General features: G+C 42.8%; 2 protein-coding genes across 3 annotated transcripts; both read left to right on the plus strand.

The window, feature by feature from the left end:
* Positions 1-1,574: 1,574 nt before the first annotated feature.
* On the plus strand, positions 1,575-6,608 carry LOC107389979 (NADH-ubiquinone oxidoreductase 75 kDa subunit, mitochondrial). The gene is given in 21 exon segments (XM_054746906.2): positions 1,575-1,656; positions 1,945-2,033; positions 2,109-2,216; positions 2,325-2,401; positions 2,535-2,580; positions 2,582-2,617; positions 2,707-2,837; positions 2,927-3,134; positions 3,203-3,333; positions 3,422-3,536; positions 3,646-3,791; positions 3,857-3,985; positions 4,071-4,200; positions 4,284-4,444; positions 4,527-4,665; positions 4,806-4,891; positions 4,893-4,935; positions 5,515-5,649; positions 5,760-5,832; positions 6,387-6,423; positions 6,425-6,608. Coding segments are annotated over 21 exon segments (2,154 nt in total). The 3' UTR covers positions 6,477-6,608.
* A 618-nt stretch (positions 6,609-7,226) lies between these two features.
* On the plus strand, positions 7,227-12,734 carry ino80da (INO80 complex subunit Da). Of its 2 annotated transcripts, none has more exons than XM_015966435.3 (10): positions 7,227-7,391; positions 8,685-8,931; positions 9,024-9,835; positions 9,965-10,061; positions 10,139-10,363; positions 10,463-10,572; positions 10,763-10,896; positions 10,998-11,239; positions 11,333-11,490; positions 11,566-12,734. In XM_015966435.3, exons 2-10 carry the CDS (start codon positions 8,714-8,716, stop codon positions 12,579-12,581), a joined length of 3,012 nt encoding a protein of 1,003 aa, XP_015821921.1. In that variant the 5' UTR covers positions 7,227-7,391; positions 8,685-8,713; the 3' UTR covers positions 12,582-12,734. The 2 variants fall into 2 exon arrangements, with proteins under 2 accessions (XP_015821921.1, XP_054602875.1); XM_054746900.2 differs by lacking the exon at positions 7,227-7,391 and adding an exon at positions 8,400-8,534.
* The last annotated feature ends 4,228 nt before the right edge of the window (positions 12,735-16,962 follow it).

Consider the following 16,962-nt stretch of genomic DNA (forward strand, 5'->3'; position numbering starts at 1 on the left):
TGTGTGTGTGTGTGTGTGTGTGTGTGTGTGTGTGTGCGTACGTACGTGTACCGGTCTATACATCAAAGTGAGGACCAAAAGTTGTTTTTTTACCTGCAAACTGAGGACATTCGTAGTAAAGTGAGGACATTTTGCTAGTCCTCACATGACAGAGCTCTACTGGTTATTTTTAGAGGTATGATGTGAAATAAATTTTAGTTGAGGTTAGGGTTAGGAGTAGACTGGTTATGGTTAGAGGTGGGGTTATGGTTGGTCACAATCCAGTCCCTAAAAATGAATGGAAGTCAATGACGGTCCTCAACGAATGCTAGCTAGACTAGAGTTTGTGTGTGTGTGTGTGCGCGCGCGTGCGTGCGTGTGTGTGTGCGCGTGCCTAATAAGTGTCCTAAAAGAATAACACATGGGTTAGAGGTATGCATGAGCATGACTCATTCTCGGAGGGTCTCTTTACACATTCTTCAATTTTCTGTAATTCTCTTTGAAGCCAGGTTTGGCTGGCGAGGGAGACATCTCAGCAGGATGATGGTGAGAACACATGCTTGTGTCTGCTGAGAAAATGTAAACAGGAAGTAAACTTTGAAAGTAAAAAGTTTTTAATCTACTGAGCATGTCCATTAACTGGGATTCTGGGATAGATCTGTGTACTTTTTGACACAAATGACACAATTATTTCTACATCAAAGTTTGTTTCACTCTAGATTTGAATATGTGACCATTTTGAATGTCATCATTTAAATGATCAGGATAAAGTGTGGATTCTTGGAGATCATGACATTATAACAGGGATTACATTCCTGATTTTACATATCAAGAATTTAGCAATGCGTTTATGTTCATATTCGGTTTTTTTTTTATTTCTGCAAAAACTGAAAAACACAAATGACCAAAAAGTGTATTTTTAAAAAATCGCTGGTGTCAGATTGTCTCTACTCTCAACAAGCTTAGTGGATGATTTATACGTTTTTAGTATTTTAATTGTGGCCAATAAATGCCTACATGGATGGGTGAAAACAATAATGTGACCCTTCTTTTCTGGATCATATATAGGCTACAGGATCAGATAATCCGTGACGCAGCAGATTAAGAAAACAGCTGCGCAATCCTGAAGCAGTGACTCAAGGTAAGAAAACGGTCGTTTGTGCGGAATACAAATCCCAAATATTATATAGAAACCTCGTAGTTAGATACGAAAGTGGTTTACTGAAGCACGTTTGGTGCCCTAAACTGGTATGATGACTCAACGTAACATCGCTCGTTGAGGTTGATTAACGTTAGCATGACGAGGCTCTCGGGATTTGGGGAATTTGGCACATTTCGTGACGTTTTTCAACAATTTCCGACGTTTCACGGTGCTTGTAAACACAAACAAATGAGTCATAACCATGCAGACTGTAGCTGTCCAGACTCCAGACATGTGTGGCTCGTTTCTTTTCAAAGGCCTCTGGGATTACCGTTAGCACCTGCCTTTTGTTTTGCTAGCCACGTGTAAACTAGTTTAGCTAAATGACTGACCAGTGGATGTGGGATTATTTGATTAATCTCCTGATATCATGATTTTTCGCATCTCTTCCAGCATGCCGCGTGTGTCTGCTGTTGTGAGTCGGAGTCTATTTCCAGCCTCTGTTATCAAAGGAGGCGCGGCAGCGTCACACAATGGTAACAATATGCCACTTCATCATATGATTCATTGATCGAGAGCGCATACGTGGGGTTTGTGTTTTTGTATAATAGCCATTTTGTATTTTGTGCCCAGCTAAGTAAGTATTTGAATCCCATGCACCCATGTTACTGTTACACTTGACAGATTAAAAACTGGTTTACAGATTTTTCCACTCTGGATTACGGGAAAAAGAGAATTGAGTGATGCAATTGCAATTTTGTTGGATGTATTTGGTGAAAATAATAGCCGTGTGAAGACATTTATAATTATGTTTGTGCCTGAAGTTTGCACGGTATCTGCTGCCAGAAACCTCCTGGAGGTGTTTGTGGATGGGAAACCTGTCATGGTGGAGCCAGGAACCACTGTGCTGCAGGTAACACAGTCATTTCATCCATCATCATTAAACGACAACATGTAACATCTCATCACCTGATATGTTCTGTTCCAGGCATGTGAGAAGGCAGGAATGCAGATTCCCCGCTTCTGTTACCATGAACGTTTGTCAGTCGCTGGGAACTGTCGCATGTGTCCTGTGGAGATAGAAAAAGTTCCAAAGGTATTGTTTACCCTGCACGTTTGTATTTAAAAAGCTGTCGACGTGTTTCCGATGGTGTCTTTGCTTTAAATAACTAATAACCACACACAACTTGTGTGTTTCTTCTAGCCAGTGGCAGCTTGTGCCATGCCTGTCATGAGAGGCTGGAATATTCTCACAAATTCTGACAAAACAAGAAAAGCCAGGTAGAATAAAATCGGTGCAGGCCTCACTTATCTGTGCCTTTTCTCCTTGAATTAACTCTAAGATTAATAAAAGCTAGAACATCACAGTGATATATAAACCATATAGTCAAAGGTTTTGCCTAATTTTACACAGAGAGGGTGTGATGGAGTTCCTGTTGGCTAGCCATCCTTTGGATTGTCCCAATTTGTGATCAAGGAGGTGAATGTGACCTACAGGTAACTCACAGTTGCATTTGCTTTGACTCAAATGCTTATCAGACTTAACAAAAAAAAAAGAGATTGATTCATCCTGATTGTGTTTGCAGGATCAGTCCATGCAGTTCGGGAGTGACAGGAGTCGCTTCACTGAAGGCAAAAGAGCCGTGGAGGACAAAAACATCGGCCCTCTTATCAAAACCATTATGACTCGCTGCATCCAGTGCACTCGCTGTGTGCGGTGAGTCAGCCTTCAACGACAGCAGGAAACAACGCTGCTGTGTTGTTCTCAAATAATAACATTGTGATTTTTTCCCCCTTTTCTTAAAGATTTGCCTGCGAGTTTGCTGGTGTGGAGGACCTTGGCACCACCGGAAGAGGGAACGACCTACAGATTGGGACTTATGTGGAGAAGATGTTCATGTCAGAGTTGTCTGGGAATGTGATTGATATATGCCCAGTAGGAGCCCTGACATCTAAACCTTACGCTTTCACCGCTCGCCCTTGGGAGACCAGGTTTTTACAATGTTCTTTACGTGTCTAAGATAAATAATATTAAAAAAATATATATATCTATACCCTAGATGTCTTATTATCTTCACATAGACTGAATCCATTGACGTTCTGGATGCAGTGGGCAGTAACATTGTTGTGAGCACACGTGGAGGGGAGGTGATGAGGATTTAGCCTCGTCTCCATGAGGACATTAACGAGCAGTGGATCTCAGACAAAACCAGGTTGAGTCCGTCTCACCTGGGGCTTACGTCGTACGCAAATTCAAATCTTTACATCCCTTATGATCATTTTCTTGTCTCATTTTTGCAGGTTTGCTTATGATGGCCTTAAGAGACAGAGGCTCACTCAGCCGTTGGTGAAAAACGAGTCTGGGCAGTTGGTTCCGACGTCCTGGGAAGACGCGCTGACCCGAGTGGCTGGAACTGTTAGTAATTGTGCAATAGCTTCCAATGCTACTTAGATATCACGGTGGAGTAAAATCATGTAAATCTTGTGGGTTGAATGAAGCAGAATTAAATGCAGTCTGTCAACAGTTGCAAGGGGCTAAAGGAAGTAGTGTTGCTGCTGTTGTTGGAGGCTTGGTGGACGCAGAGGCTCTTGTTTCTCTCAAAGATTTGCTGAACCGTTTGAATTGTGATAATCTTTGCACTGAGGAGAAGTTTCCCACGACCGGGGCTGGGTAAGAACGATCTAAACACATCCTGATACGTTTTTACAAGCAGTGATTTATTTGTTTATTTACAGCTCTGACCTGCGTTCTAACCATCTACTGAACACGGGCATTGCTGGCATTGTAGAGGCGGATGTGCTGCTGCTGGTGGGCACCAACCCGCGTTATGAAGCTCCTCTGTTCAACGCACGAATCAGGAAAAGGTCAGTAGTTTGTTTATCTTTGGTGGTTAAACGTAATGTTCTGAATGACGTTAAATATTTGAGTCTTTAATTAAATTCCCCTCAGCTGGCAGCACAGTGAGTTGCATGTTGCTTTAGTGGGAAAGGAAGTGGAGCTAAGTTACACGTACGACCATCTCGGGGATTCTGCCAAAGTCCTGCAACAAATCGCTTCAGGAGTCCATCCATTCACTGATGTAAACGCCCCGATCGTCCCTTGTTGTGAAGGTTATCAGTCACCAAAATGTCTCTTCCTGATGGCTTCTGCCCCCTCTTCCAGGTTTTTGCTGCGGCGAAGCGGCCTGTTGTTGTTGTTGGCAGCAGCTGCCTGCAGAGCGAGGATGGAGCAGTGATAATGGCCGCTGCATCAACTATTGCTCAACATGCTCGTGTCAGCAGTGGAGCGATGGAAATTTGGAAGGTTTTTAATGTGCTGCATAGGTAATAATCATTAAAAAAAACTTCTACTAATGGTGCAGTGTTTGTCTAGAATTGAAATATTTTTATACATTCGTGTCATCAGGGCTGCAAGTCAAGTGGCAGCACTTGATCTTGGGTACAAACCAGGAGTGGAGACCATCAGAAAGAACCCACCTAACGTCCTGTTCCTGCTGGGAGCTGATGATGGATGTATTACTCGTCCAGACCTACCTGATAGTTTATCAAGGTCACTTTTCACTCTTGATTTGCAGCAGCTTTAGATACTTTGGTAAAGGATTTCAAGTGTATACATTAATCAAAAAGAGCTTATTAGTTGCTCTCTGTCAGTGTTATTAAGATCTCACATCTTTAGAATCGGTTTTATATTTACTCAGGTCACCATGGCGATGTGGGCGCATCCATGGCCGACATAATACTCCCTGGAGCTGCATATACAGAAAAATGTGCTGTTGGCCAGGGAGGACTGGAGGATCATTAGAGCCATATCTGAGGTGAACTGCACTAACATGTTAAAGGTGTGGAACACAGAAATTAGCTTCTGGTAGAAAATAGATGGTGAAACACTAGAATTTGAAAATCCCCACAGATCTACTTCACTCAGTGAATTGGCATTCATGGACTCGCCCATCTGGGCTCATGACAGGGAAGGTTGTTATTGGTTTAGCGTCCAGGAATCAGCAGAGAACTTCTTGGCTACTAGAAGCTAATTGTTAGCATTAACAAATTCACCACACTGCAGAAGCTCCTCCAGGCTTGTGTAATTTGAGAAAAAACATCCATGTTGCAAGTCAGTGGTGGAGTTGTGTTGCTGTTTTCTAATTCGTGGCGAGATGTCCAAATATCAGGAAATAAGACTCCAAAACATGTTGTCTGAAGCTCAGCAGTGATGTGGGTGACTTCTAGTTCCTGGAAATGGTGCGTCTGTTATTTACCCCCCAGAGTACAACTTACAAGACATTCATTCCTACTAGAGACCACAGCAAATGATTGAATGAGCGTTCCACATCTTTAATATATGTTTTATTAAAAGGACAATTAAAGCACTGTATTTATTGTATCCTCTTTTTAAGCTTGCTGGAGTAACTCTGCCTTATGAAAGCCTCAATGAAGTGCGTGGCAGACAAGCTGAGGTTTCACCCAATCTTGTTCGCTATGATGAAATCGAGGAGGCTAACTACTTTAAGCAGGCTAATGAACTGTTTAAGGTCAGCCGTTGGATCATTTAACAACAACATATTTCTTAGGTTGGTATTTGTCTCTGTTTACGTCACGCTGCTCCAGTTGACGGAGGTGCTGTCTGCCTTATCTGTTTCAGGCAGTGAAGCAGGCTTACCTAACTCCACCTTTAGTTCCTCCACAGCTCACTGCCAAAGACTTTTATATGACAGGTAGGTTGCTGATGCACAAAACTCAATAATCCAGGAGTTTGCTGTCACTAAAACATAATATTTTACTATTCAGGTTTGAAAATCTTCTTTAAATTCAGAAAACGCTAAGAAAGTGGTGCTAATCCACAATGTGATGTCAAGAGATCTGAGTTATAAAGGATATGTGATTCTTTTTTTTATGTAAAAATTAAATTAAATTCAAACATTTTCAATAATTTATTGCACTAAATTCCAGCTCTTCGTAAATATTTAAGAGATCTGTGAGATCATTTTGCGGTACATTTTTACAAACTTACATATAATAGATTATTTTTTAATAAGTGATGTTTGTAAAACCACCATTAGAATGAATAATCAGAATACATTTAGGTAAACAGACATTTTAGTGTAATATTTAGATGAAATGGTATGCACAAAATGATTCTCATTTTAAAATAGCTTGGTTCATTTGTGCAGTGTTATCCTTCGATTTATATATTTCTTCAACAGTTCTTAGTTTCATAAATACTATAGAAGTTAAATGTAGTAACTTTTCTGTCAATTTTTACCCGCAGATCCGATAAGCAGAGCCTCCCAGACCATGGCAAAGTGTGAAAGCGGTCACAGAGGGAGCACAGGCCGTGGAGGAGCCAGGCATATGCTAAAGCACAAAGGATTACTATTAGTTTTATTTTGAAAAATGATACGCACAACTCCTACATTTGCACATTCCTAGGTGGATATTTAATTCACTTGTGTTCAATCACAACTAGAGTTCTATAGTGGAAACTGCTTTTAAAAATAATCATAATATAAGAAGCACTTTTTAAATCTGTGACCAAAGATAATAAAAGTCTTGTAAAATAAGTTGTTTTTAGGATCAGAGTATATTTTATACATGTTGTAATGAATATTTAAGTGCATATTTTGTAATAGTTATAAACATTAATAAACTAAATTGTACTAAGCCCAATACATTTTTTATTTAATTTTGTACCCTTTAAAAGTGAATGAAATGGTTTTCTGGTGGAAGCTGCGTGTGATTGACACTTGTGTCTATCATTAGTGAACAGCAGGGCTGGTAACTCATTCATGTGGACGATGAGGAGACAGTCCAGGTGGATTTCACACTAAGCAGCAGCCTTTGCTTGATTTGCCGTCGCTTATTTTTTAAAATTTTAACATAAAAAGCGACTCCTTCCTCCAAACGTTTGTTTCATTTGAGTAGTTATGATAAATGCACGCTGAGTGGCTTTTAAGAAAGTTGAATTTCCAATATGGTAGGAGAGGTTGTTGTTGTTGAGCGGGTTGTTGTCATGTCCCCGCAGTGCCTGTAGTGGTGCTGTGAGGAGTCTGCTGTGGATCCAACAAATATCCTCAGCAGCTACCTACTGCTTGTAATTTGCTCTGGATAGCAAATATTTACATGCGTCCTTATTTTGAGAAAATTTGAGCTCGATGAAGACCAGCGTTACCGTCCGATCCGGAATATCGATGGCCAAATAGCCTAGCTGAGACTAATAGACATTTCGGCCGTCTGATCTGGAGCGAATACCTTGCGCAGCCCAAACCAGTTCAAGGTAAGCCGAGTCGTGCGCAGCCCCGACCTGGTTTTCTGAGCGGGCCGCTTTGCGCTCGCTTCAGTCGGACTTCCGTTTTTACCAGAGACCGCTGCCTTGCGAGATCAAAAGGCCTTTCCTAATTATGTTTCTTATTTTGTGGTGATCCTCAAAACCTTTTCCCCCTGCGTGGATGTACGCAAATACCTTATGTTAACACTCCGATCCCCAAAATGATACTAACGTCACATTATATAACGATAATGGTCTTAATTTGTATCGATTCATGGCGAAGGCCTCGGAAACCAGGCCTATAGCCTTTGTTCGTAATTATATAAGCGGAGACGCGTCGTGTTGGTTTATATTAATTGATTAGAAGGGCCAAGTAACAGTTACAGGCAACATTATTTTATACTTATATTTTTGTTAATAAAACTTAAGCAAATATAGCTCTTTTGAGGGTTCCCTCCATTTACACACCGGCGCACCAGGCAGACGAAATTTGCGCTCGGCAGACCCGCTCACGTCTCGTCGTCACGAGGCTTCCTTGCATCCATTAAGAACACCTAACATAGCTTTCCTGATAAATTGTATTAAATGTGTGATTACAATCAGCGGGGCTACTGATTCTGATAAAATACATGAGAAAATCTCCGCTCATTATAACTTCTAGCCGGGTCGTGCGCCGGTACAGAGTTGTGGAGCGGACTCAATGTAACGTTTGCTGATATTTCCGTTTCCTGGTGAGCTACCGCCTTCTAATTTAGTGTTTTTAGCTTTGCTAGCTTATTAGCAAATGAAGGCTTTTGCATGTGGTTCTTGATGAAAAATAGAGCTGGGAGTAAATGTATACAGTGGTGCCTTCTGGAATTGGGATTGGCCTGTTGTTAGATTTAGAGTACTTTAGATTGTCACACTTAAAAGTTTAACATGTTCCATCGGTTGTTTGAGCTAATGTAGCTTAATGTTAGTGACGGTTTGTCGCTTATCCGGTTCTCCCATGCTTGACTGAAGTTTTTCTTAAATTATGATCAATACGGATACAAAAGGATAAATTCTTCTGGTCACTGTGTGTTTTTGTTGTATTTCACCTTCTTAAAGTGCACAATTGTCCTCAAGAGTTTTAGAAAACAAAACTTTCAAATGCGTCGAAATTAAAACGAAGTGAGTCCCCAGTCAGAGCATGAAACTAACCAGTACGTTTATCAGATACTTGTTAAGGAAATAAAAAAAATGCTGAAGTGAATATTCACCTACCTCTGTACGTTAAATGTTCTGTTTTATAGTTGTCACTGTTTTCCTTGATCTCCTCAGCTGATGTTGTCAAGAACAAGAGTCACGTGATGTACGAAGGCAAACACATACACTTCTCAGAGGTGGACAATAAACCGTTGTGTTCCTATAGTCCGAAGCTGTGCAAGCAGCGCCGACTAAACGGCTATGCGTTCTGCATCCGGCACGTTCTGGAGGATAAGACGGCTCCCTTCAAACAATGTGAATATGTGGCAAAGTACAACAGCCAGCGGTGCACCAACCCCATTCCAAAGTCAGAGGACCGCAGGTGTGCATGACTCTGTGTGCATGGTTGATTTGACCTAAACAAAATGTTAAATAATTTGGGTTTTGCTCAATTTGTTTGGGATTTTTCTCCAGATACTGCAACAGCCACCTGCAGGTTCTTGGCTTTTTACCCAAGAAGGAACGGAAGAAGAAACACGATGCATTAGAGGAGGTGCGTCCTCGGGCGCACCTGGAGTCGGTGGCTCTCAACATAACTGTGCCCTCTTTAGTTTTGAGAGCTCCCAACGGAATAGATGAACTTCCACCATCTCCCCCCTGTTCACGCCTGTTACCGCTCCCCGATGGAGAGCTCCTGGATCCGTTTGCCTTTTACGAGGATGACACGGACGGGGAGGAGGTGGGCACTCCTCAGAAAGGCAACAGCATCAAGAAGAAACTACAGAGTCGGCTGGTGCTCAACCAAAAACTCTGCCATGACACAGAACTCTTCCAGTCAACTCCCGAGCACTTTACGGCCTCCCCCGTTTCCCGCGTCCACCCTTCGTCACCGCTGAACACTCACCTACCCCTTCAGGCATCAGGTCTTCTCCAGCAGTCTCAACACTCCAGCGTGACTTCCTTCCCCTTCCCAGGACAGCAGCAGGGTTTTTTATGCAATCCACCTCCATCTCAGACGGTCAACTTTCTGCCTCCAGGGATGCCCGCGAACATGGCACCCAGTCCAGGGCAACATTCTGGACCATCGCTCAGCAGGAAAATGCCTTTCACTGCTACTCAACTGCCTGTCAACTGCAAGGATGGCGGTAGTAACAATCAGCGGCGTGTGGTCGTCATGCGTCCCTCGGCCTTCTCACCTTCTGCCAACTGCCTCACCAGGTTGCAACACCTGGTGCAGCTCTGTGCCAAGAGACATCGAGAGCACGGAGACCTCTTTCCTCATCTAGGTGACCAGTTTTAAATAACTTTTAAGAGTTTAAATTCTCATGTTGCATTTAAAGGTGTGCACGGTGATGGTTTTAGGGCAACAAGAACTGTCTGAGATAGACGAGTCGCTCTAAATAGTTATGTTCCAGGTTTGGACTGGTCAGAGGACAGTGCCGAAAATGACGATGAAGAAGAAGAGGCAGAGAGATATTCTCCTTTTCAAGGTTCATGGAGACAAGAGAATGGGTTTGTATCTTTACATGTAGCCTCACCCATTAACCTGTGAGATGTCACATTGTGACCTTTTGTGTTTTCGGATGCAGGTTGGAGGACGGTGGGGGTTCTTCACGGAGGACGCGGCTACTTAGGCTGTGCTCATACCTTCAGGAAAAATACAAGCACATGTGCAGGCAAGAGAGGGCGAGTATCCGCCAGAAGAGATACCGTTATGCCTTCCGCAAAGCCTTGCTGCATGCCGCGAGCAACAACCCCGACTGTGCAGGGCAGCTGATCCAGGAGCTGAGTGGTGCCTCTCGCGGCTCCTCGTGGTAATTTCGAACAGATTCTCTTGCTGTGTCGATTTCAGTTTCAAATGCACTTAAATGTGTAGTTTACCTGCTCTGTTCTGGATATGTATGTCTTTGCAGTCCCATTCCAGTTAAGCTGCCCAGCACAGATTCGGTGACCTGCACTGGCAGCACAAAGGGTCAGCCCTGCAGCAACAGAGCCCTGCCCTTCACTCGACACTGCTTTCAGCGTATCCTTTTGCACTCTGGTGTTTGTAATTATGCATTTAATTCAAAATATTTAAGAAATTTTAAAATAACTCGATAAATCACACATTAAGGGATCCCTGTGCACTGAGCCTTCGCTGTGACATGTAATGTTTAATGCCCAGCGCACCTTTTTTTTTTTATTTTTTTTTTTTCCTTCACCATCTCTTGTAGACATTCTGTTGAGTCGTTCCCAGCAGCTCTTTGCTAGTTGCACAGCCAAATTTGCAGACGGGCAGCAGTGCTCCATCCCGGTGTTTGACATTACGCACCAGACGCCCCTCTGTGAAGAGCATGCCAAAAAGATGGTGAGTTGAGTGGCTGATGGAAAACCTTGACATTTTTTTATTCTTCAGAAATGAGCAGAGTCCGACCTCCAGCTGCTTTTTTTACACGCCTTTTTCCCCAGGATAATTTTCTGCGAGGGGACGGAAACCGACGAGTGCAGCACCATCATCACCATCACCACCACCAGCAGCAGCAGCGAAAGCCACGTAAAAAGACCAAACCGCCGGCGCTCACCAAAAAACACAAGAAGAAAAGGAGGAGAGGGCCTCGAAGGCCACAGAAACCTATACCACCAGCGCTGCCGCAGGGGAACCTGGGAATGCCCTCAACGAGCCTCTTGATGACCTCACAGGCCAGCATCAGGTCTGACCCGCACCTGCATGTCATAATTTTTCTGTTCTCGGTGGGAGTGTGTTTCTCTTCTAAAGCCTTGGCTTTGTTTCCTGTTTCTTCCAGGAGCCCTTCAACTCCTGACCTGAGCACCGAGGAGCTTCCTGATGACATCACCAGCGACATAGCAGACATTCCAAACGACCTCGAGCTCAACCAGGAGGATTTCTCTGATGTGTTACCAAGACTATCTGATGACCTGCAGGACTTTGACTTATTTGAAGGTTATTTTATAGTCAGATCATAGATTCTTCATGTTGTTGTTTTACACGTTGTAAATGTATTCATTTATTTTCCAGGTAAGAACGGCGAGTTGCTGCCCACCACAGAGGAGGCTGAGGAGTTAGTACGTGCGCTGCAGGCGATGGCGTCTTATCCAGACTCGTTGGTGTGCCTGACCTCCATGGGAGACCTGACCTCTGCTGAAGGAGTGGACCACAGAGCCATGGCGGTGTTTCCTGGACCAGTCCAGACGGGCGGCATGGGAGACCTTCTCCACAGCCGCATCCCCACAGAGAACTTCCCCAGCCTGGAGCTGGAGGACAACCTGCTGCAGTCCACCGGGGATCACTTCTCCCCCTCACCACCATCCCAGCCGGCTAGCCTGTCCCCAGCGTCGTGCTCCAACCTGAGCTCATCCTCTGCTGTGGCCACCACCAGCATCTCCTTGCTCACCCAGAACTCCTTAACAGAGCGAACGTTTCCTCGGACGCACACGTCCCACGTCCTGACAAAGTCGGAAGGGCCCACGTCATCTCCCCAAGCCAGCCACTACAGCAGTGAGCACGTGCCATCTCCGTACAGTGACCATATATCTTCCCCCCACGCCAGCTCCTTTCAAACAGACACCCCTTTGCTTCTCGAAGTCCCTCTCAGCGGGGTCCCAGGGGCCCCACGCTCAACGTGGAACAACCTCACCCTTCCCCTCACTGACCCCACGCAGTTCGGCAATCTCATAAGGTCAGAAGGTCATCTCATATCCACCTCCCTGTCCACGCCACCCGCCACCACCCACTCTGTGACTTTGCAGCCCATGGCGGCTCTCTCAGTGATGCCCCAGAGCACTATGACAGGCTTGTCCACTCCCCCCATCCCCTCATCCTCCACTCACAATCTGTTGACCTCAACGCAGCCCAAACAGCAGCTCCCTCAGTTCAGTGCGGCCTTTGGCCATCAACTGGCCTCTCACAGCGGCATCCCGAAAGACGTGCAGCCGAGCCACAGCTCCACGGCGCCCCCTGCCGGCTTCTCTTTAGTTAGTGCCACCGCTGCAAGTGCCAACAGCGCCGCGCCGCCCTTCACGCAAAGCAAATGAGTGAGACGGGTGCAGCGTTTGCATGATGACGTGTGGACTCAGTCACCGGCTTCTTGGTCACCACCCTGTTCATCTACTTTATGTGGTGACGGTGCACTGTTTCAGGATGAATTTGCACAATCTGGATTTAATCGTTAGCATCTTTTCTCCTATTTTGCAACCAGATGGTAAGATTTAAAGTAACTGAGTCCACGTGTTTGTCCATCAGCAGGAGGGGGCGTCAGTCCGATTCTGCGATTAAAACGAACGGGTGAAGGACCTCAACAGAGATTTAATTCATCAGTGCTCAGAAATCCTAAACTCCTCGATCGGGGATCAGCTTCATTTTCTCTTTTAAAGGGAGAGTCTGGATTTTTAAACTTGGGGCTTTAGTCATAGCTTTTGGACAACCTCAGTTTGAAGAAAGATCAATTCTGACGGGATTGACTTGCTAACAGCTAGTCCAAGACCAAAGTAAATTAGCTGCTATCTTGAAACAGTGCTAATCTGAAAGATTTCCTACTAGTTGCTATTGTAAAGAGCCATCACGTTATTAGTTATTTATATGGATGTCTGTAAGAAAGCTAAACTACAAATGATATTCCAGCAAAACAAGTCCCTGTTAGCAGTAGTATCGCTAACAGCTAGCTGCTACTGCTGCTATCTGTACTATGTGCAAAAAGCGTTAGCATAAAACTCTGTAGGATTAAAGTAGTTTTAAATGCTCTTAACCAACGTAGATCTTTCTTAGATTAGCCGTTAGCTTATGACAGTCTTTATTTCTTCAAACTAAAGCTGTTCAAGGGGCCTAACCTTTTTTCTGACACCCTACTTTAAAAGTTCTGCACTGTCTCTTTAAATCCTGTCTTCTAAAGATCAACTGTACCCTGCTTTGCTCAGATGGCCATTGCATTATCCCTCCACCCTTCCTGTTTTATACACTGCGTCTAAGAAAAGAAAAAAATAAGCGTGCTCATTGTGACATTTTTGTAACCCATTATACTATTTAACTGTCATTAAATCAGATTTCAGTCGTAAAAATTTACCAAAAAAAAAAAAACCTTTTTAAACAGCTGTTTTTATACCGTGTATATTGTATATGTGCTCATTTATTAATTTGCTCAGATGTCGATTCTCAGACCTCACCGTTGTTCGTGGCACTCTGAGAGGCTCAGTAGACGAGTTGAAGGTAAAATCAATCTAGTTTCTTAAAGCAATAAACACATTAGCATCATGAGGTATTAAATTCATCACGTGTAGCCTCACTCGCTGAAACCAGCCTGTTTTTTTTTTCCTTTTTAATCCGTTCAAGCCATCTTCCTTTCTCACGAGTCAAAGAATCAGTGAGCTTCAGTGTTACAAGGTGAGGATGATGATGGATGATGGTGCAGTGCAGGGATTTTTAAGTGTCTACTCTCACAGGTGCTCTCTGGTCCACGCATACAATAGTTTTCAGCCACCTGCATGTCTCAGAGAAGTCAGATTACACGGGATTAGGACATAAATTAGAGATGTATCATTTACTCGCAAGCCAGGTGAAACCATGATGGTGTAAAGTGTCTTTGCACGTCTAAAAGTAAAGCACTGTCTATTTTAATCGTGATTTCCTTTTTTTTTTTAGCTACGCAATGCGGAGGTCTGGGTGTAGTTTTAGGAAACGAGTCCCCGTCCCGTCCCCTCCTCGCTTCGCCCATTCTCTCTGAACTCACACAGGCTTTTTTAACCAATGAAACAAATGATCAGACATTGTTGCATACTAGCTACATAGAATAGAGTCTATCTTGGGGTTTGGTGATGCAATGGATTGGAAAATGTGTCATTTGCGATGTGTTAAGTGGAAACCGTGTCTCGTGGAGTGAGTTTTTGTCTTTAATAGCTATCAAAACGGAAGAGATCGCTGTTTGTGTGTGCTGTTTTGTCTTTCTGATGGAGAATATTTTTTGATAGCTATTAAATTCCAGGAAAAAGTCAGATTTTTTTTTTGTGTGAGAGCATTTTGACATAAGATAGTAGCTTGCTGTTATGAATCATTGGATTGTATACATGATGTTGTTGGAAAAATGCAGATCAATGAACTGTTTCAACAGATTTGCACAAGAGTGGATGAGATCAGTGATGTTTTCAATTGTCCTTTATAACTTGATTTTTTTAATAATTTTTTTTTACTCATTACACGCACAGTTGTCATGAGAACCAGCTAGAACTTTTACCATTTCCAGTGAAAAAAGCGCCCAGATTCTTTATTTTCCCCAAAAATTTGAAGCATAAACATTTTGTTACACTGCAGAAGACTGGGATTCTCTCTAACTGCAGATTTCTCTAGAAACAAGAAAAAGTCAGAAAAGAATGAATCTGTTTTGAAATGTGGCAATACTGCTGTAATCACCTAGCATGAGATTTTAGCGGCTGCACCAGTCTGCTTCAAAACCACGTAGAACAAAAGCGTACAGGGCTCGTAGGCACAGGTAACCGCTTCGACTTCAGACGGCTGACAAATTCCTATACCCGTTGAATGTACTGTATTACCGTTTTTAAAGATAGGACAAGCTAATCTAGTCACCTTTTGTTATTGGTCCTCGTTTGATTTGTCTAAGGTATTTTTTGTATACAAAAGTTTACATTTTTATGTATATTTTTCTTGTGTACAAATGATGTTATTGTGTACAAACACTGTATGTAATATCTGTATATAGTGTGAGAAATTCGATCTTTTGTTTTTGGATGTATAAATAAAACTTGCTGTGAGGTATTTGCTGAAAGATTTTAATGTCGGCTTGTTTTTGTTTTTTAAACGGCATCTTGGAAAAACAGACCCAATCAAAACTGTTTGTGATGAATCTTTATTTTACTCTTAATCGTCGGCAGCGTTCAATAAATCTAACATGAATTAGCAAACATGTATACTGGACAGCAAAGTCACACAAAGTGAAATGTATATTTTTAAATGATTGCTCTCCAGTGTCAAATAAAACTTGAACACATCACAAATCCCCTAAATCTTTACTTCTGATACATAATACTGCTCTGTGTGGTTATTTTAAAAAAAGTGAAATGAATATATGCCAGTTTGTATCAAGACATGTTTAAATGAAGGTAGGAGACAAAAATAAAACCGCAGCATCATTTTTAGCAATAAGTACCACTTTTGTAAAAATTCAATAAACCTACAAAGTGCAACACTTAGAAATCCGGGTCAAAGGTGCTAATTGTGTTTGTCTCAGAGGGGCAGAGATGTTGAAATGACACTTTTTACCAAAGCGCTGGGACAGATAAGCAAAACAACCGGTGCAAGCAGACCACGGGCATTCTGCATCGTGGGGAAAATAAAAACTTCATTATTTCTCTGCTAGTTAAAGGAACAGTTTGAGGGATGTTTATTAATTTTATCAAATGATCTCTGAACAAACAGCCATAAGATGCACAGTGTGAATAAAACACATGAAAAACAGATTCGTCACAAAAACTCCACTGAATATAATTGACTAAGAGATGATTTTTAGGGTTTGAAGCTGCTGTAAACAGTGGAAAACACATTTTTTAAAATGAATTTGCTTAAGTTTGTTTTGTTGTTTTCAATGTAAGGCCCTGGAAAAGAGGCGATGGCGCACAAGCCAAACAAACAGTTGTTCAAATGTTTCTAAGCTGAAAAAGCTCAAATAAATATTCTTGAGTGCTTCGAGTGTTTCCCATCTTGGCAAACTGTTCCTTTAACTTGCATAAATAAATCATGTGACACTCAAGAGTCCTACAAATTCTGTTCAACGCTAACAGTTCTTAGAGTGAAACAGAAAAAAACACCCAGATCTGTTGTAATAAAACCTACATTTGCATTTTTATGCAAGATGGGGGAAAAAAAGAACAGAAAATCTAATTTGCTGAACTGATCGCATTCGTCCCGTTCATCACAAACACTGTAAGGCTGATTTATTCGTGTTCAGGATTCGACACTCTTTGGTTCCTGCGACGGTATGCTACAACGCATACAGCTCAGGCCAGACTAGGCTGTCGATACTATCATGGACGTCCCGCTGAACACCCAGTCATCAGTAGCAACAGTGCAGCTAGTCTCAACACCTCTTGGCTTTAATACTTACACCTGACAGCGGGGTCCGTCCACGGCGGGCGACGTCCAGGACTGTTATATGATGCATTCCTGCACAATGCTGCAAGTGTCATGCTACTGTTTTATGGCTACTTTGTTTATAGTCAAAGGCATTTATAACTGAAGTGCAAGTCAAGCAGTCGGTACATCGAGGAGATGGTACCACTGCAGCTCCTATAGGAAGACCAAGAGTCTTGCTGATTTATGAACAAAACGATGGCACCGCCACATTAATGGAATGACTGGACGAAAACTCGGTCTATCTGAGCAATTTCACAAACACACGTGCACACACAGCAA

The sequence above is a fragment of the Nothobranchius furzeri genome, chromosome 14 (assembly GCF_043380555.1).
Source record: "Nothobranchius furzeri strain GRZ-AD chromosome 14, NfurGRZ-RIMD1, whole genome shotgun sequence".
NCBI lineage: Eukaryota > Metazoa > Chordata > Actinopteri > Cyprinodontiformes > Nothobranchiidae > Nothobranchius > Nothobranchius furzeri.